Source organism: Ceratotherium simum, chromosome 19 (genome assembly GCF_057802395.1).
Source record: "Ceratotherium simum simum isolate JZ-2026a chromosome 19, ASM5780239v1, whole genome shotgun sequence".
In the NCBI taxonomy this organism is placed as follows: domain Eukaryota; kingdom Metazoa; phylum Chordata; class Mammalia; order Perissodactyla; family Rhinocerotidae; genus Ceratotherium; species Ceratotherium simum.
In genome coordinates, this window is record NC_141918.1 from 12,042,389 (window position 1) to 12,063,595 (window position 21,207).

General features: G+C 40.1%; 1 protein-coding gene across 1 annotated transcript; it reads right to left on the reverse strand.

Annotated features, from left to right (window-relative positions):
- Positions 1-1,077: 1,077 nt before the first annotated feature.
- CGA (glycoprotein hormones, alpha polypeptide) lies at positions 1,078-13,735 on the reverse strand. Its single transcript, XM_087443738.1, has 4 exons — positions 13,504-13,735; positions 3,443-3,549; positions 2,222-2,406; positions 1,078-1,429 (listed from the first exon to the last, which is right to left on the reverse strand). The coding sequence occupies exons 2-4, from the start codon at positions 3,540-3,542 to the stop codon at positions 1,352-1,354; spliced, it is 363 nt and encodes a 120-aa protein (XP_087299864.1). The 5' UTR covers positions 3,543-3,549; positions 13,504-13,735; the 3' UTR covers positions 1,078-1,351.
- Positions 13,736-21,207: the final 7,472 nt, after the last annotated feature.

Sequence of the window (21,207 nt, forward strand, 5' to 3'; positions counted from 1 at the left end):
AAGTGAAGTAATGTGTTCGTGTATATTCAGTGTTTCTTGAAAACACTTTAATTTTTCATCCTGACACCTGGTGTGTTTACCAACTGTTAGGAATTAGCATTTCACTCAGAAATGGAATCTCAACAAATTGGTGATGACTGAATTTGTTTTTGAAAATCTTATCCCTGACCAGTGAGGTGTTTTGTCATTTTAGGCTCCTGTAGGAGTAGAACTTTTGGGTGGGTTTGATCTCTACCATAACTAACATAATTTAATGGGTAAAAACCATGGTCCTCAAAGTTAGGACTATCTCTTAATCATTTGAAGTATAAATGCTCAATAAATGTGACTTTGAAGCATATCACTGCTCTTAAGCATTTGGATAGAACTCAGTGAAAGTGCTTGACCGTCCACCTAACCCACAGTGTGCGCTCAATGAGTACTTTGCTTGTCAATTATTCATTCCTGTCCAGACCTGAATGTGGAATTTAAGAGCTGATGCCTCTGGAATTTTGGAGCAATGCCCAATTTTAGTTGAGGACAATAATATTCTTGCCTTAGCCACCATTCAGTTACAACCTGGCTGCCAGAGACTAATAAGATGCACTTTTTTTTTTTTGGCTAGGCATAAGCCAAGTGGATAGAAACTTCAGACTGTGAAGGATTTTGTGTTTCCCAAACCCTAGAGCAGTGTTCTCCAATTTTTTTGTGGTTGGAAACTTCTACCAGTAAAAAGTTTCTGACCAAATATCCACAATATACGCATAATTATTTATTTATAAATTTTATACATGTATTATCATACTAATGTATCTGTACTTTTATAAAACTCATCAAAATGGGCATTTAAAGAAGTGATATAAAAATGAATCAAAATAGAGGTTATATTTTCTTCCCTCATCCCAATGGATTGCCTTGTAAGTAGCCGCTTGGCTGGAGCAGTCACACTGGCTCTGGAAGGCTCGGTGGAAACAAGGTTCTTCAGTCTCAGGTCCCTGAGTGCATGGGCCCCGGCTCACTCATGGGCTCACTCCCTTCAATTAACCATATCAAAAGCCACTGCCTTTAAACTTTTAAGAAGAAAATAGAATTCAATGATAGAATGATGATTTAAAAGACTTTATTTCCAGTGGAACCAGCTTTTTATGATCATGCTAAATGCTGTATTTCATTCCAAATGAAAAGAGCTAGACTGCTGATGATACTGTCGGATGAAGAGAAAGACAATAAAGCTGCAGTGTATCCTTGAAGCACGCCAAAGGGGAATGGTGAGGAAAGGGAGGCTTTTGTCTCACAAGGCCATATACACTGAACAAATTAATTTTCCAATCCAGGAAATCAGCAGTCATCAACACGGCACTTTGCAAAATATTTAAGATTTGTGATAATAGCAGGTACTGCAGTGGCACTCTGTGTGGTTCTCCACCTTGGCATTTCCCATCACTGTGGCCTAAAGGGGAAGGAAAAAAAGGAAGATAGATGGATTAGATAGATAGACAGATGATAGATAGATAGATAGTTAATAGATATAGATAATAGGTAAATAGATAAGAGATAGATAATAGGTGGAAAGATAATAGATAATGGATAGATAGATAGACAGATAGATAATAGACAGACATATAGATAATAGATAATAGGTAGATGGGTAGGTAGGTAGATAGATAGATGGATAGATAGATAGATAGACATATAGATAATAGATGGGTAGATGGGTAGATGATAGGTAGATAGAGCAGTAGATGATGGATAGATGGATAGATGGATGGATGGATAGATAGATAGACAGACAGATAGATAGATAGATAGATAGATAGATAGATAGATAGATAGATAGAGATAGATAGATGACAGATAGATAAGCAAAATTGAAAACTGTTAAATAAAATTGTCCATAGCCACCTGAATTAAGTAGATGCTTGCTATATTTGCATATTCTCCCTTTCAGCTGATATTTTCACTCCAAAAGGTTAGCTTTGTGTTGTGTAAGTATGGTGCACTCTCTCTCAACCTGCCCCTCATCACCTCCCCGCCTCTTCTCCTCATTCTGAATAAATCCAGCCTGTACCCACGAGGTTGCTGACTCTTTTGATTAAAGGGGACAAATGCAGCCCCTCCCTGCACAAATGTCCACAAAGGATGGGTCATTAGACACCTCTGACATTAAACCCCATGCACGTGCTCTGAGGACATTTCTCTGGTTCAAATGTTAGAAAGCTTCTGGGGCCCTTTAAGTTCTTACCTTAGTAAATGCTTTGGCCACACAGCATGTGGCTTCTGAGGTGATGTTCTTCGGGACCAACATTGTCTTCTTGGACCTTGCTGGAGTGGGATATGCTCTGGAGAAGCAGCAGCCCATGCACTGGTAAATTGGGGCACCCAGCTTGGAGAAGTATTTGTTTTCCTTTAGCTTGCATTCTGGGCAACCTATCACAAAAGAGGCAAAGAGTAAAATAATCCAAAAATGATTCAAAAAGAAACTATGAATTTTTCCTTTTTATGGGATGGTAAATATTCTTTTTTTATTGGGAATAAAATAAATAAATGCTTTTTGGCTATATGTTAATCTTCATACACAATATCTATATGTACTGATTACAGTTATTTTCATCGGAAAACTATTTTTGCTGACATGCATGGGAAATTTCCATAGTAGTAGTTTCTCTCTCTTCAAGCACGGATTCTCCTACCCCAGTGCTAATAGCGTGCCTATGTGGAACACAAAACTTGACAGATGAAAACTCCATGCTCACCTGAAAGGAGAATTTTGCCCGGAGGCAAAATAGTTTCCCCTTTAGAATCTGCTATTGTGTTTTCCCCATAGAAACTCCAAATATTGACAGAGAAAAATATGTCAGACTTGAGAAAGCTTGGTGATTGTAGAGAGCCTGATATTAGATTGGGCATCTGCATTTGGGAACTGGGAGTGAAACATTACCCACTTGTCTAGAGAAAAACCACAGCCAGTAGTAGCTCACAATTTCATAGCAGATGGAATTATATCAGCCACTATATGAGATTTCTCAGACAGTACAGCAAAACGAATTTACCGCATAAAGTGGTTTTGTTTTTCTCCCTTGTGTACTCATGTGAAAATTCATCTACAAAGGCAACGTTAAAATCCTCTCAAATCTTCTGGGAGAAATGTAAAAAAAATTGAGCAAAACTGAATAAGGAGCATTTTCTTCTCGTAAAACTCAGATAAAGAATAATCAGGAATCTATTTCAGATGAAAATGTACCAGCTGCTATTTAAACGGACATGTAAGATATCATTTTCACTGTACATTTTTGGAACCTAATTTAATCTTATGTTCACAATCTGCAAGTGCCTAGATATGTACCCAGCAGCAAAGATTTATTACATTTGAAAAGGAGGTGGAAGTGTAATTAATGGAATTATTGATGTACATCTAGAAATGTGTGTTTTTCTTATTACTGCAAATCCAAGTTTGGTCACACACCCTGCATTGTAAACTCTGCATCAGGAAAGGAATGGAGAATATGCAGAAACACAGACAATGTGGCCAGAATGACAGCTGCATATTTTCTGTAGTAATCCATGGCTCTTCTGCAAAATAGACAAGGGAAAAAAAGTTACTCTAAAATTGGCTTGCCAGTCATAACAAAAACAAGTAGTTTTAACATTACTACTAATAACACATCATCAGTCTCTTGACCCCTCTGCTTACAGCTCCCAACACACTCTAAAGCCATATATAAAAGCACAATTTCTCTTCAGGAAAGAGATGAGGAATTGAATCTCCCTATTTCTCACAGCAACCAGTAGAATCGGGCTTAATGATAACAACAATAAATTCTTTTTTAAACATAACATCCTGTTAAAAAGCCTCGATGTCTTTATTAGTAAAACATAAAACTTCAACTTGATAATATCTAAAAATATATATAAGGATGGATGGATAGATAGATAAGCTTTTATATGACATATAAAATATACAAACATTTGAGCCCATCCTTCCCATTCCCACATTACCAGGTGGGAGAACAGAAGGAAAGGACAGTGTCTCTCCTGCTTATTATTCACTGGTGGTAGGTGAGCTCTAAAGTTAATTATCAATGTGCAACAGTAAGTGCTAACCCAGCAATGTGGCAGGATTAGACAGCATAGAATGTTAATGAAATTTCTCCAAAATGCACTTCTTGACTTATTTGTACCTGTAGATACAGCTTTATGCATTTTGAGTGCATGAGATCAGGCTATCCAAGGTCAGCTGAGTGATTGACCATAGCCAGGCATGGACCTAACTGCATCTGAGAATGGGGAGACAGGAGATTGGATTGCATCTCCTCATGACCTAGAAAAATCTCTTGTAAGATAAAAGGGGCAGGTTTTTATCCTCATTTTTAAAGTGAAAGTGTTATAGATTCCTTGTGCTCAACCCATGAGAGATAAGAGAGACAGAGCATCAATTACCAATTAAAAAAACAATTCAGAACATTTAAAGAAGAATTAACACTAATTTTACGAGTCTCTTTTAGAAAATAGAAGAGGAGGAAACTATTCCCAATTCATTTTATGAGGCCAGGATTACCCTGACACCAAAACCAGATAGATAGGTACAAAAGAAGAAAACTAGAAACCAGTATATCTCATGAAATTAAATGCAAAAATCCTAAACAAAATAATAGCAAACTGAACCCAACAATGTATAAGAAGAATTATACAAAACAACCAACTAGGAATAATTCACAGTATGCAAGGCTGGTTCAATATTTCAAAATCATTTAATGTGTCCATCACATCAATAAGATAAAGAAGAAAAAAATCATATGATTATATCAACTGACACAGAAAAGCATTTGACAATATCTAATACTCTTTCATTATAAAAACTCTTAGCAAACAAGAGTCAAAAGAGTTTTTTCAATTTGATAAAGAAATTTACAACCTGCAGCTAACTTCATGCTTAACAATGAAAAACTGAATGCTTTCCCCTTAACATCAAGAACATGGCAAGAATATCCACTCTTATTCAATATAGTACTGGAAGTTTTAGCCAGCACAATATGGCAAGAAAAATAAATTAAAGGCACACAAATGGAAAAGGAAGAAATAGAACTATCCCTATTTGTAGATGACATGATTATCCATGTTAAAAAAAAAAAAAAAAAACACAAGGAACCTACAAAAAAGGTCCTGGAACTAATTATTGAGTTCAACAAAATTGCATGACACAAGATCAACACACAAATAACAATTGCATTTCTATATACTAAAAAAAAATAATGTAATAAATTAAAAACACAATACCATTTACAGTCACTCCAAAGAAAATAAAATACTTAAGTATAAATCTAACAAAATATGTACAAAATTGTATGCTGAAAATTACAAAATACTGATGGAGTAAATCAAAGAAGACCTAAATAAATGGAGAGACATATCATGTTCATGATTTGGAAGACTCAACATAGTAAAGATGTCAGTTCTTTCCAAATTGATCTCTATGTTTAATGAAATGCCTATCAAAATCCCAGCACAGCTTTTGTAGACATAGACAAGATTATTATTACTGAAAGGCAAAGGACCTAGAATAGCTAAAATAAATTTATAAATGAAGTGGGAGGAATCACTCTTCCCAGTGTGAAGGCTTATTATATAGCTACAGCAATCAAAACATCATGATGCTGGCAGAGGGATAGACACATAGACCAATGGAACAGAATAGAGAACTCCAAATAGACCTATACAAATATGCCCAGCTGGCTTCTGACAAAGATGCCAATGCAATTTAACAGAGGAATCCAACCTTTTCAACAATGGCTGCTAGAAAAATTGGACTTCCATAGGCAAAACAAGCAAACAAAAACAAAACAAACAAAAACAAATAAACACCTCACTGTAAATCTCATACCTTATATGAAAATTAACTCAAAATGGATCATAGACTTAACTGTAAAAAGTTAAACTATAAAATTTTTAGGAAAAAATTTGGGAGACCAAGGTCTAGGTTAAGAGATTTAAAGTTGACAACAAAAGCATGATCCATAAAAGGAAAAAATGATAAATCAGCCCTCATCCAAATTATGGATTAATCCTCCATTAAGAGGGTGAAAATACAAGATACAGACTTGGAGAAAATATTTGCAAGCCACATATCCAACAAAGGACTAGTATCTAGAATATATAAAGAACTCTCCAAACTCAACAGAAAAAAAATCCAAGTAGAAAATAGGCATTGCACTAAAGAGGATATATAGATGGCAAATAAGCACATAAAAAGTATTCAACATCAGCCATTAGGGACATGCAAATTAAAACCACAAATAGATATTACACACCTATCAGAATAGTGAAAATAAAAAATAACAACTCCAAATGCTGACGTGGATGCAGAGAAACAGGAAAATTTAGACACTACTAGTGGGAATATAAAATGGTACAGCCACTCTGGAGAATGGTTTGGGAATTTCTTGTAAAACTAAACATGTACTTACCATACAACCGAGAAGTTTCACTCTTGGGAATTTATCTCAGAAAAATGAAAACTATAGAATAGATTAGCAGTTTCAAGGGGTTAGTGTTGGGGAGGGAGTTGAGGGGGGTAAGTGTGGCTATAAAGAGATGGCATGAGGGAGCTTTGTGGCAATGGAACAGTTCTGTATCTTGACCACGATAGTTGTCACACTAATCTACGCATGGGATAAAATTGCATAGAACTACAAACACAGACAAGACTAGTTAATGCTGAATAAGCTCTGTGGGTTGTACCCATCTCAATTTCCTGGTTTTCACATTGTACTATAGTTATGCGAGGTTAATTATCATCGGGGCAACTGGCTAAAGGGTACCTGGGACTTCCCTGTACATTTTTTTGCAACTTCCTCTAAATCTATAATTATTCAAAACAGAAAGTTTTGTTTTGTTTTTTTGCTGAGGAAGACTCGCTCTGAACTAACATCTGCGTCAATCTTCCTCTATTTTGTATGTGGGTTGCCGCCACAGTATGGTTGATGAGTGGTGTAGGTCCACACCAAAGATCGGAACCCCTGAACCCGGGCTGCTTACCTAACCACTAAGCCACAGGGCTGGCCCCAAAAAGTTTTTTTTTTTATAAAGACATTTCAGAATGAGATTTAAAATTGCATGTGAGTCAAAATTTGTGGTTATTTTTCACGTAGACTGACATAATAAGACCATGTTTTTGTTAGATGGTTATATCAACCCATATATCTTATAAGAATAATTTGTCAGATGTAGAACTAACAGTTTATAATACAGAAAAACAGACTGTGTAAGTATAGGTACAGCTGAAACATATGTATGTCATTATTTCTACCTGCTGCATTTACTTATACACAATTATGGGTTTTAGTTATCTTCATCCATAATTAACACTGAATAAATATTATTCTCAGTCAGTGGTTTTCTTTTTTTTTCTGTGTGTGTGTGTGTGTGTGTGTGTGTGAGGAAGATCAGCCCTGAGCTAACATCCATGCCAATCCTCCTCTTTTTGCTGAGGAAGCCTGGCTCTGAGCTAACATCTATTGCCAATCCTCCTCCTTTTTCACCAAAGCCCCAGTAGATAGTTGTGTGTGCTAGTTGCACATCCTTCTAGTTGCTGTATGTGGGACGCGGCCTCAGCATGGCCGGACAAGTGGTGCATCAGTGCACGCCCGGGATCCAAACTCGGGCCACCAGTAGCGGAGTGCGCACACTTAACTGCTAAGCCATGGGGCCAGCCAAAGTCAGTGGTTTTCAAAGTGTGATCTGGGGACTCTAAACACTTTCAGTGGGTCTGTGAAGTCAAAATGATTTTCATAATAATACTAAGATTTATTTGGCTTTTTAACTTTCAGCTTCTCATCCGTGTTCAGAGAAATTTTCTAGAGGCTACATGACGTGATATTGCAACAGATTGAATAAAGAAGCACATGAGAATGTAGCTATGTTCTATTAGGCTGGTCTTTTAACAAATTTGGAAAAATGTAGAACAATGCCACTCTTCTCACTGATATTTTTTGTTTTGGAAAGTGTCTTTCTTTGTGTGTGTGACAAAGATCAGCCCTGAGCTAACACATGCTGCCAATCCTCCTCTTTTTGCTGAGGAAGATTGGCCCTGGGCTAACATCCGTGCCCATCTTCCTCTACTTTGTATGTGGGACGCTGCCGCAGCATGGCTTGATAAGCGGTGCATAGGTCCATGCCCAGGATCCAAACCTACAAACTCCAGGCCGCCAAAGCAGAGTGTGCAAACTTAACCACTATGCCACCCGGCTGGCCTGGGAAATTGTCATTTTTTATAAGTATATGTCATTTATGTTAACATTTGATGGATTTAATGTGGTTTATTTGTTGTTGTTGTCTTTTTTTCCTGAGGAAGATCAGCCCTGTGCTAACATCTGCCAATCCTCCTCTTTTTTTGCTGAGGAAGACTGGCCCTGGGCTAACATTCATGCCCATCTTCCTCCATTTTATACGGGATGCCGCCACAGCATGGCTTGTGAAGTGGTGCGTCGGTGCGCACCCGGGAACCGAACCAGTGAACCCCAGGCCCCCGCAGCAGAGCGCGCACACTTAACTGCTTGTGCCACCAGGCCGGCTCTGGATTTAATGTTTTTAAATGTTAAATGAACATTTTAAAACTCTTTCTAACATAATTTCTAAGTCAGTAAATGTTGATCAACATAACTTGGGCTCTTCAATAACTTTTAAGAGCATAAACATGTTCTGAGACCAAAACGTTTGAGAACCACTGCTTAAGTGATACACAAAGTCACAAGGAAGATTTCAGAATTGAAACTGGTTTCCTTTTTAAACTACTATCATTTTTGTGCTTTGATATTGCAGCTCATATATTATGAAAATTCTGCATTATGCAGTAAACAATTATATCAGAATTAATTCAGAGAGAAACATTTATAACAAGATTGCAGAATGTGAGAGCATGAAGTCAATGCACATTTCAGAATTTGCTTTATGATAAAGTGAAAAGAAGATTGAAAAAGCAGAGCCAAAGTCACCATTGCTGTAGCTTTCAATAACAGAAATGGCTTGGTCTTATTTTAAAAAGAAATGAGATTAATCAAGCAGAAAAGGATTAACCCTCAAATTCTAGGTGTTTTTGAAAACCTTTTAAATAAATGTTTTCATCATCCTAATCACCTTTGTTCTTTCTATTTAGGAACTTGGGAGAAAAACATTAAGAATCAGGGCAAGAAAGATAATTATGTTCAGCTGGGATTTATGCTATTTTGCAAAATGTGTTTAATCTAAATCAGATTTACTAAACTCAGCCTCTTGGCATTCCAAACGAGTACGACGCAGACATAACAGACTCTGTACATCCAACCTCCCGGAGCATCTCCAAAGTCCATTCAACGTGCCCTTACCTCCCGCCACCTGCCACATCAGAATAATATGGAACCAAGAAAATGCGTGTTTTCTCAACTTGGGCTATAAGACCTTTCTCCCCCTTCTCAGCTCATCCACCTCAGAGTCCTTTCAGGAGCTGCCCAGTTGCCAGCTTTACTGTAAAGCTTTCACTCAATCCAAAAGCCAGATTAAATGACTCTTTCCACTGCATTCACTTATCATTCTGCTTATAATTCTTCGGTGAAGTTCCACAGTCTGTCATGAACCCTAGCCAGTCATGTACACGTTCGTCTCTCCATCCACTTAAGAGCTGCTTAAGGGTAGAAACTGCCCCTCTCATCCTAGCACAAGGCCTTGCACAGAGGAGATGCAATCATGTTGCACTGGGGCTTTAGAACAGTAACAATAATATCAACCAAAAGTTGCTAATGTAGAGTTGTCATGCCCCCTGAAGAACAAGATAACTCTTGAATGACAACTTAGAATAAATGTTTAATAAAATAAAACATTTTCAGATAATAAATTCATTAGAGACAGTATATTCTCACTTGGCTATATAATTTGTAGCTGGCTAACACGTGGATCTATAAGTGTAAAACATGCCACAGGTAGGAGCCATTTATGCTAAGATATAAAAGCCATAAGAATTCAAAAGAAAGCATTAATACAAAGCATGTATAAGAGCTTCAGGGTTTAAATTGGGTGTCTCAGTTTATATCAAACTATGTATGTGCACAAATTGAGATTCTTGATATAATACGACTGTGAGGAAAAGATAGCATTTTGAAAGTATAAAAGAATATTATTGCCATAATTTACTGTTATTATTTAACACATGTTTGCATAATATTATTTATTGTTATTATATATAATGAATGTATTAAATGATTTATAAAATAGGTAAACACTCTACTAGTGTACTATATAAGCCATATATATGTATATACATACATATATGTATACACACATCAATATTGACACACCAAGTATCATACTCATACACACACACCCGTATATCAAATGGGATACAAAGATAGACATGCTACTTTTTGATGTGGGAGTGATAAGGTCATACTGTAGAGGGAATGTAGGCTGAGAGATAATTTTGTAGCCATCTTTGTGGCATACGACCTGCCATTGCAGTGAAAACTTAGGGGCGATGAACAACAAGGGGTTTCTCTTTTCAGCTTCCCTGCTCTCTTTTTATCACAGAAAAAAATACTTAGTGGGCCGGCCCCGTGGCTTAGCAGTTAAGTGAGCGCGCTCCGCTGCTGGCGGCCCGGGTTCGGATCCCGGGCGCACACCAACGCACCGCTTCTCTGGCCATGCTGAGGCCACATCCCACGTACAGCAACTAGAAGGACGTGCAGCTGTGACATACAACTATCTACTGGGGCTTTGGGGGAAAAAAAATAAATTAATTAATTTAAAAAAAATACTTAGAAAGTAAAGTGCCAAGATTGAGAAATCTATAATCCCAGCCTGTCTATTCTATTATTAAAAGACTTCAAGGCAAATTAAATACATTTTTTACGTGTTATATACATGTGGGTTGACATGCATGTATGTGTGTATATATACATACATATATTATATGCATATATATAAAAGATTGTTCCAAAAGACTACCAGCACCCAGTACAAGGTGACATCCTGCCCTTCGCTTGCAAAGATGCTGCCATTGCTCTGCCACTGCCAGAGAGTCACGTTTTCGGTTTTTCTTTTTTTTTTTTTTTTTCTTTTTTTTTTTTTTTTTTTTTTGGATGATAAGTGAGTTTTATTTTCTTCTTTGAATTTCCTTTATTTTCAATATCTTCAACAATTACGATGTTTTACTTCTGTAAGCAGAAAACTATTTAAAAAATCACCTCTGCCCCTTCTGTCTTCAAGAAAGCAGGGGTGGAAGGTGGGAGAGGAGGTGCGGAAAAGGCTTATGAAGGGTTTCTGAGCAGCAAGTCTGTTCATGGGCACTGCCTTGGGGAGCCTTTTAGGGTCATGAGAGGACCCTGGGTATGATGGAGGAGGAACTCCTGTACAGGGATTAAAAGGGGGGCCCAAGGGACACACCTGCTGGTGCTTCCACTCAAGACCCCTGGCCAAGGCGGGGGCCTTCCTTGTGTGACACCAGGAAGGAAGCTCTGTACGCTGGCACCAGCATGACACACAAGAGGGCAGGCAGAGCAGGCATGAGGCTGCCAGCCTTTCAGTCTTTCTCATGGATGGCTCCCTCTCACAGAGGCCTTGCCTTCCTCCATTTCCCCTTCCCACCAGCAAGCCTTCTCGCTTGTTAATCTCCCCAGGGAACCCATTTGATCACAGTGCATATCTTCTCTTCCTGGCGAAGCCTTGTTCTCTGCTCTCAGACTTGGAACTGGTCTGACTTGTGAGAGAGCCCAGGTTCTTTCACTGCTAGTTCAGTTCAAAGAAAGGGTCAGAGAATTCTGGGGCAGAGTCTCGCTCTTCTCCTTCCGGGACACCTATAACACGGATGTTAGTGCGCTTGATGTTGTCCCAGAGGTCCCTTAGACTGTCCTCACTCTTTTTAATTCTTTTCCCTTTTACCTGTTCACCTTGGGTAATTTCTTCTAGTCTTTCTTCCAGCTCACAGATCCGTTCTTCTGTATCCTCTACTCTGCTTTTGAGTCCCTCTAATGAGTTTTTCATTTCCAGTATTGTATTCTTCATTTCTGATTGGTTCTTTTTTATATCTTCCATTTCTTTGTTGACATTCTCACTGAGTCCATCTATTCTTCTCTCAGATCAGTGAGCATCCTTAACACTCTTAGTTTGAACTCTCTGTCGGGTAGGTTGCTCATTTCTGTTTCACTAAGTTCCTTTTCTGGGGTTTTGTCCTGTTCCCTTACTTGGAATGTATTCTTTTGCCTCTTCATTTTGCCTCTTTCCCTGTGCTTGTGTCTACGTATTAGGTAGGTCAGCTACGTCTCTTGCTCTTGGATAGGTGACCTCATGTAAGTGATGGCTTAGGAGGCTTCCAGTGTGCTTCCCTCAGTTCTCAATATTTCAGGGGTGACCCCTATGTGGGCTACGTGTATCCTTCTGCTGTGGCCTGTTTGCTCTCCCTGTAGGCGCCCAGGGAGGCTGAGTTATGCTCCTGGCCAGCTGTTGTAATGCTCAGCTGCTTGTAGTTGTTGTGGGCCCTTCAGTCTCTTTATCAGCTGTGGGGAGCCCCAGCACAGTTGCCTGCAAGTTCTAATACCACATTTGTGTTGCAGTATTTCTTTTAAGTGAGTAGGCCTCACTGTGGCAGGTTGTTAGGCTCAGGGCCTTACAATTGCTGTAAGCCTCTAGCCTATTAGGTCTCTTGTCAGCTCTCTGAGGATTGCAGCTGGGTGGGGCTGGCCTCAGGCACAGGAGCACCCAATTGTTTCAGGTTTTGGAAGGTGGAGCAAACCTCCTATGTGGGTCTTTGAGAAGCACAAGTCTTCTGCGGCTGAGAAGCCCTGCCGCCCACAGGTCCACACACACAGTCAACACAGTCCTGCCCCGTGTGAGCGCCCCGACCTCCCCAAGTGGACCCAGTCTCTCCAGGGCGGGAGCCCCACACACTCTGCCACCGCCCGACACTCTCCACCCGCTCCTTGTGCACACCCTGCCCCGCCTGTCAGCTCAGTTGCCAGGCTGCAGAGAATCCAGTCACCAATCTATGCAGGCCCACACGTTGCCTGAGGGCTTGTTGTTGGGTGGGGCTAGTCTCTAGGGTGGGCTGCCTGCCCTGGCTGAGCTGGATTAGATCGGCGCTCTAGCGGGTGGAGCAGACCCTGGGCTAGCAGGGCCTCAGGAGAACTCCAATGGCGTCTGTGTCAGCACGCTCACACCAGGCCACAACAATGCTGCCGCCGCCAATGTCCCAGTCCTGAGAGGTCTCACCCTCACTGAGATGCACTCAGGGGCCTATTAGGTGAGTCTCTTGTCACTGAAGCACTGTGCACCTTTCTTTCTGGTGATTTTAGATGCTTTCTGGAACGGGTGAGTTTGTGCGCGGGCCCTTTAAGAGCCAGTTTTAGTTTCTTTGTGAACCGGGTTTTCTGGGGGTGCTACCCAATGCTTTAGTAGCAGGCAAAGTCAGATATTATGCCGCTGGTCTCAATTGTGCTGGGTCCACAAAATGCCCACAGCGGGGCGCTCCCCAGCTCAGGGCCCCGCGCCTCCAGGGAGGCTGCGTACCTGTGAGCTGCTCCCGGCGGCCGTGAAGCTGGCGGCTTGTGAAGGTGGCGTTTTTCCTCTCCAGAAGGGAGTCTCTGCCTCTTCTACCCCAGTTAGGATTGTCCGTTGTTGCAGGAGTTCCTCTTATCCAGTTTTCAGTTCTGTCTCAGGGGTAATTTTTCCACGAGTAGTTGTAAATTGGCTGTGTCCACGGGAGGAGGTGAGTTCAGAGTCTGCCTACGCCGCCATCTTGACTCCGCCCCCCCCACGTTTTCGGTTTTTCTAATGGTGGTAATAGATGGGGTGACTCAACCGTACTCTCCACACCAAGAAGCCCAGCTGACTCATAGCACATTTCTGAGATGACTGGCTAGGATTAGATTCATAATTCTTTGTTAACAAAACAGATTAAATCTAACTGACTTCTAGAGAGTTAACCTAAGGTTTCACCTCATTGGCCCCATCTAACCCAGCTAACTACCAAACACAAAAAAAGTAGGCTGCCCTCAGTGAACAGTAACTGATGAAAGGGAACCTTGAAAGTAAAGCCTTTAATTCCCAGCACACTGCCTGGCATAAGACAGGTATTCGATAATTGCTTGTAAGAGAGAACAGGCCTGTAAGTTTTAGCATCTTGCCTGGTCCAGAGAAGATAGCAATAGTTCAGCCTTGATGAAAGATTTGAAGGTGGAGATTTACAAGGGAAAATAACATGTTCAGAATCCTTCATCCCACCAGCTCCCACAGAGCAGGCCCCCGAGCTGGCTCACCTCTACCTCCCACCCAGTGACCACCTCTGTCTCTAGGTGGACAAATTTAAAAAGTCTGGGGTCAGTGGTCAGGAAACTCAGCTTACAGTGGCCTTGGCTACTAGTTTTCTTTCCTCGTGTGCTCTAGTTGCAATAAGTGAGTTTTTACCTTGTTCTTATAACGTATACTGAACCCCAGGTCCAGTAGTGAGAGTTGTTCATGATCCTGCTCTCCGGCCCCAACCTCAATAATCCTCCAGGTTCCCAGTTCTTCCAAGCAGACACTCAAATATTGCTCCTAGGCACTAGAGTGAACTTGAAACCCATTAACACATTCACTGATAGTTTTCCCCAAAGACAGTGACAAAGGATGGCGGAGAAATTGGGGGGACAGACGAAGAGACTGGTTAATACTACCACAACGTTCCTCAAATCCCCTCAACCATTCTTTGATATAGATAATTCATGTTTCCTCTATCTTATAAAAAGATGACTTTTGGATAATTTGACAGGAGTTCAATGTTAAGTGCCAAATTTAAGGTCCAAATTGAATGCTTGGAAGATTTAAAGACTGAATAAGTACCTGCTACATGCCAGGCACTGTGCCACGTATGGGTGACACAAATATGAGTAAGTTTCCTGCAATCTGACCCAGATACAAAGGCAAATAACTAGGAGTTAGCGTGATCAATGCTGTAATAAAAGCATTTGCACACGTTGAGACTTTCGGTAGACTGGGGACATAAAAACAGAGAGATGCAAAACTAACGAGAATAAAGAGCCTGCTCACTTACAGTAGTAAATATGTTTTTCATTGTTTTGACATTTGTGCAGGAGCTTCATGTATCCCCAGTCCTCATGATCCCCCAGCAGGTAGAGGTGCAAATAGTGCCGCCCTGAAGCATCCCAGAGGAAACAAGGCCAAGCGAGGTCCCACAGTTCAGCGGCAATATTCGGGATGGGATTTCTGTTTATCAACCACTTCACAGTGTTTTGTGCCTTCACAAAACTTTAAAAGAGAGCCAACTTGTTTTCCAGATGAAATGGAGAGAAAAGAAATGAAAAGTAGCCTCAGAGACAACAGAAATATACCGCACAGCTTGTATAGCCATGCTTTGCAAAAAATGGGGGTTTCCACAAAGAACAGAACAAAAGACGGCCTTACAGTATTTATTTTAAAAATAAAGAAAAAGAGCAGGCAGCATTTAGAAGAAAATTGAAAGGCTCATAGAATTATAAAAATGATTTCAATTCCTTTATGACCATTCTTGTAACAATTATATTTTGAAAAGTTTCTTTTCTTTTTTTTTTTTTTAAAGATTTTATTTATTTATTTTTTCCCCCCAAATCCCCAGTAGATAGTTGTATGTCATAGCTGCACATTCTTCTAGTTGCTGTATGTGGGACGCGGCCTCAGCGTGGCCGGAGAAGCGGTGTGTCAGTGCGCGCCCGGGATCCGAACCCGGGCCGCCAGCAGCAGAGCGCACGCACTTAACCACTAAGCCACGGGGCCGGCCCGAAAAGTTTCTTTTCTTAATTGACTAAATTTAAGGGTCTTATAATAATATGTACACTTTCTAGTTTAATCATTATTTAAAGGCACTTTACAATGTTAACATAATTATGTAATTAAAATCTTGGTTTTTCCATTAGCCTTCTGTTTTTTCTAGTACATGAGCATTTTTTTAACCGTCTGCATAGTAAATCAAGAAGAAATTTTGATGGGACAAACTCTATACACCATAAAATATTATCTTAAATGAGAAATTCAAATGTTTGTTGTTTACAAATACTCAATTTTAAAATTAACATTATTGCAGCAATAAATGCTATCAGAAATAAAACACTGGATAGTGTCAATTTATCACTCAGAATAGTAAAACATCCAAAGGCCAGAAAAGTTTTTATGGAGTGTTATTCTAGTAATATAAAAACCTTTCTTGTAACTTTTAAAATTTGTGCATTAGAGGCCAGCCCTGTGGCACAAGCGGTTAAGTGCGTGCGCTCCACTGCAGCGGCCCAGGGTTTGCTGGTTGGGATCCCGGGCGCGCACCAACACACCGCTTGGCAAGCCATGCTGTGGCGGCGTCCCATATACAGTGGAGGAAGATGGGCGTGGATGTTAGCGCACAGCCAATCTTCTTCAGCAAAAAGAGGAGGATTGTCGGATGTTAGCTCAAGGTCGATCTTCCTCACAAAAAAACAAAAAAAGAAATTTGTGTGTTATAGGGCCGGGTGCCCTGGCATAGCGGTTAAGTGCAGGTGCTCTGCTGTGGCGGCCTGTGGTTCGGATCCCGGGCATGCACTGATGCACCACTTGTCAAGCCATGCTATGGCGGCATCCCATATAAAGTAGAGGAAGATGGGCATGGATGTTAGCCCAGGGCCAATCTTCCTCAGCAAAAAAGAGGAGGATTGGCATCGGATGTTAGCTCAGGGCTGATCTTCCTCACACACACAAAAAAAATTTATGCATTATATTTTATGTTTATTTGACCTATTTTCATGCAATCTTTTGACACACCAAGTATCATTCCCATTTAAAAGCACTATAGCATAAAAACATATTTAATTTGCCTTAAAGTCTTTCAATAAAAGGATAGACAGGCTGAGACTATAGATTTCTCAATCCTGGCACCCTACTTTATCAGCATTTTTTTCTGTGATAAAAAGAGAGCAGGGGAGCTGCAAAGAGAAGCTCCCTTGTTGTTCATTGCCCCTAAGTTTTCACTGCAACAGCAGGTGGTATGCCCCAAAGATGGCCACAAAAGTATCGCTCAGCCTACATCCCTCTGCAGTAGGACCTTGCCACTCTCATATCAAAAAGTAGGTCTATCTATGTTAGTACCCCATTGGATCTAGGCGGGCCCTATGACTACTTAGACCAATAGAATATGGCAGGAGTAACACTGGGCCAGTTGGGGCTGTGTCCCTACACTGACATGACAGTTCCTGCTTCCTTTCTCTTAGAAGCCAGTTGCCATGTGAGAAGTGCTACTGCTCTGAGACCACTGTAGGATAAGAAGGCTAAGCCACACAGAGAGGCCCTGGAGAATGAGATGCCGCATAGAGGCAGAGAAAGAGGCCAAGAAGTGATGAGTGAAGAAGCCTCCTGGATGGCCCGCCCAGTTAAGCCTTCAGATGACTCCAGCCCCAGCACTATCTGAAGGCAAATGCATAAGAAACCCAAGTTAAGAACTGCCCAGCTGAGCCCAGTCCTCTTATAGAACCTTGAGAGATAATAATAACTTGCTGTTTTACCCACTAAGTTTTCAGGTAGTTTGATGCACAGCAATAGATAAATGGAACAAATGCTCTCTCTTATAACAAAAATTTCTTCCTCCAGGGTCTGAGATATGGGACCCCATATCTTGCCTCTCTACTTTCTCCTGGTACTTTTCCTCTGTGGGGAGTTATCTACGTAACATATATTCAGTTACTCTACTAGGGAAAATGTAACAACATGTGAAAAGATTTTGGAGTTAGCATTCTACACAGTATCTGCAATACTGGATTTGGTAATAATAATAGCTTATAGTTAAAAAATAATAACCACCATTATGCATCCCTATGTTCATAGCAGCATTATTCACTATAGCCAAGACATGGAAGCAACCCAAGTGTCCCTCGACTGATGAATGGATAAAGAAGATGTGGTATATATATACCATGGAATACTACTCAGCCATAAAGACAGACAAAATCGTCCCATTTGCAACAAAATGGATGGACCTGGAGGGTATTATGTTAAGTGAGATAAGCCAGAAAGAGAAAGACAAACAGGGCATGATTTCACTCATATGTGGAAGATAAACCAACACAAGCACCGATACAACTGTTTGGTGGTTACCAGGGGCTAGGGGGGTGGGGGGTGGGCACAAGGGGTGGAGGGATACACTTATATGGTGACTGATAAACAATAATATACAACAAAACTTTCACAATTAAAAAAAATTATAATAATAATACCCACCATTAATTGAGCACTTGTATGTGCCAGATATTCTTCTAGGCACCTTGAACACACAAATATATTCGATACCCATGACAGCCCAGTGAGGTATTATTCTCATTTTGGCAGTTAAAGAAATTCTAGAGGTGAAATAACCTATACAAGTCATAAAATTTGTCACCGGCAGAGCCAAGATTTTAGAATGTCTCTTTATAATTCCAAACTCCGAGCTCTGAACCACACTTCACTATGCTGCCTTCAAGTCTTTACATTTTACAACGAACTTCTTAAATAATTTTTTCAGATGGTAGATCCCTAAATAGAATGCTGACATCTTTTTTTAGAGCAACTTTATGTTGTACCAGCTTAAATATAACTTGCCCAGGTAATTTTTTATTTTATGTATATTTATCTGACTTCACCTTCTTCAGAACAGCCTTAAGAAAGTCATATCATTTGGATAAAGAGGCATTTATAACCAATCAAATTAGAGGGACTAGTGTCTGATTGGTGGGGATTGGGGAAAAGAGGAGAAGCATTGGCTTTCACACACGTGCCCTTGTATGATTCTCTTTACATTTCTGTGAGGAAAGCATTATTACAGCACCTATTTCATAGACTAGAAGACTACACTTCATGGGCCAGCTTGGTGGCGTAGTTGTTAAGCTCACGCTCTCGGTTTGGAGGCCTAGGGGACTCGGGTTTGGATCCCGGGAGCGGACCTACACTACTAGTCAGCCACGCTATGGTAGCATCCCACATACAAAAAAATAGAGGAAGATTGGCACAGATATTAGCTCAGCAACAATCTTCCCCAAGCAAAAAGAAGAAGATTGGCAACAGATGTTAGCTCAGGGCCAATCTTCCTCACCAAAAAAAACCCTACACTTCAGAGAAGTAAAAGGATTTGCCAAAATCACCAGAAAAGTGATGTGATCCTAAAATAGTGCCCTTTCACCTTTACCACCCTTGTAGCCTAGAGGCACAGTGTTAATCCATTTCCTCCTTTAGGAGACTGATTCACCCATGGATCATGCTGTTATTACTGTCTTTGAGGAAGACTGGCCCTGGGCTAACATCCCTGCCCATCTTCCTCCACTTTATACGGCACGCCGCCACAGCATGGCTTGCCAAGCGGTGCGTCAGCACGTGCCCGGGATCCAAACCCCCGGCCGCCGCAGCAGAGCGCGTGCACTTAACTGCTACACCACCAGGCTAGCCCCCTATTACTGTCTTTTCTAATCCGATTCCTAATATTGCCCTTGATTCCACTCCTGGTCCAGCCTAAGTCCTTTCTCTTTCTCTCTATCTCTCAGACCTCAGTGTAATAAGGATGCTAGAGCATTTCTATAATGTTATCTCTGAGTCTGATGAACCAAGGAATTACTGGATTACTTGGTGCAACATTACAATAGATAATGCTGAAATGTTACAGACCAAAACCATAATTTGCAAGGATTATAAATTGGTAGCAAACTACTATAGGATTCACAATCTATAAAAATGGAAGTTTGGTGACATAAGTCATGCTTTTCTCAATGGAAATATCAATTATTCCTGTACATTTTCTCTCTGTGAAAGCAAATTCTCTTGATCTACTTTTGAACAAGATGCACGTTACTTTCTAATTTTACTGTTTCTATTTCCCAGTCATACTTTGAGTTTTCACGTAAATTTGAGTCCCACATGAAAAAGAAATATACAATGAAACTGAGAATCTGTTCTGGAACATAATCAATTGCTTTTCTAACATTGTTCACCTGCGACCCTTTTCAGCAGGAAATGGTAAGAAATATGACTCAAAATTTTAACAACTCTACTACTGCAAAAAAAAAAAAAAGAAACTTAAACCAAGACCAAAGTTAAAGTTGAAATGAAAATACATACATTTTTCATAAATGATTGTTCTTACCTTTTTAAAATAATTCAAGACTATAGCAAAGCATTTCAATGCAATTTGGGTGACCAATATTTTGGATAGTTGAATTGGTGTTAAGTCAAGTAATTATTTAAAAGACATCTTCAGAAACTTAAAAATATTCCTCTGTTCTAATGTAACATATCTTACTTTTGAGTAGAGAAAGGATTGTAGAGCTTATAAAAGAAAAGTTCTTGTGAAGATGAAATGGAGCCTCTGTATTCCCAAGGGACCCACATAAGATCAGTGCCTAATTCTTCCATGAGCCCAAATCCTGATCTTCAACACTAATAAGGAGGGACAAACGAGCACTTTTATTTCCTACTCTCAATTTCCCAACCAGCTGCCATTTCAACTAGTGCTGATGCAAATATAACTAAGGTTAGCAAGTTTCCAGAAACTCGCATTGGAACAAACCAATTAGACTTAAGCAAGTAATTTAGAATTGCAGGGTCATCAGTAACGGTTGGAGAAATACCACTGACTCTTATTTTTGTAGCGTTTTAAGAAAGAAGAAAACGGAAACAATGTTGTTCAAGAGATTTCAGTGTTGCTATCCAAGTCCACTCAAGAATATCTATCCAAAAAATGTCAGAAGCTGAACAGTGAGCTGCTTTATCACTGGCCAGCTTGAAGATATAATTATGCATCATTTAAAAACTGGTGATAAAACAATATCAGCAACATACCTAATGTCTACTCGCCCTCTGCCTGACCCTTGGAAGCCACTCAAAAGAGTGCCTTTCAAATGACATCCAATATTTCTTGAGGAAAATTTTTAGTTACTGATAGACACTCATGCGTATCAGCAGGAGACGTTTGGTTTCTGGCTTCTGTTAGATAACATCTTAGCCTGTGATCACAGACCACAGTTTTGTAGACTTCCTCCCAATCCAATCATGAGTGCTGAAAAGAGAATGTGTAAATGCCTGTCTTTCTTCTTACTAAGGTTTATGCATAGCTCCCCTATATTCTCAAATACTTTACTCCTCACTAAGTTAAAATCCCAAAAATTGTCTCATTCATATTACTTACCTTCCTCTGGACTTTTTGCAAGACGTGTTCAGGGCAGTTGATTGTGGATCTGAAGAGGGATTTTAGCTTCG

Coding starts and splice junctions, on each gene's coding strand:
- CGA (XM_087443738.1), bottom strand. CDS start 3,542: ATGGATTACTACAGAAAATATGCAGCTGTCATTCTGGCCACATTGTCT. Junction 2,407..3,442: donor TGCAGAGTTTACAATGCAGG/GTGTGTGACCAA, acceptor CTTTTGTGATAG/GTTGCCCAGAATGCAAGCTA. Junction 1,430..2,221: donor TGGCCAAAGCATTTACTAAG/GTAAGAACTTAA, acceptor CTTCCCCTTTAG/GCCACAGTGATGGGAAATGC.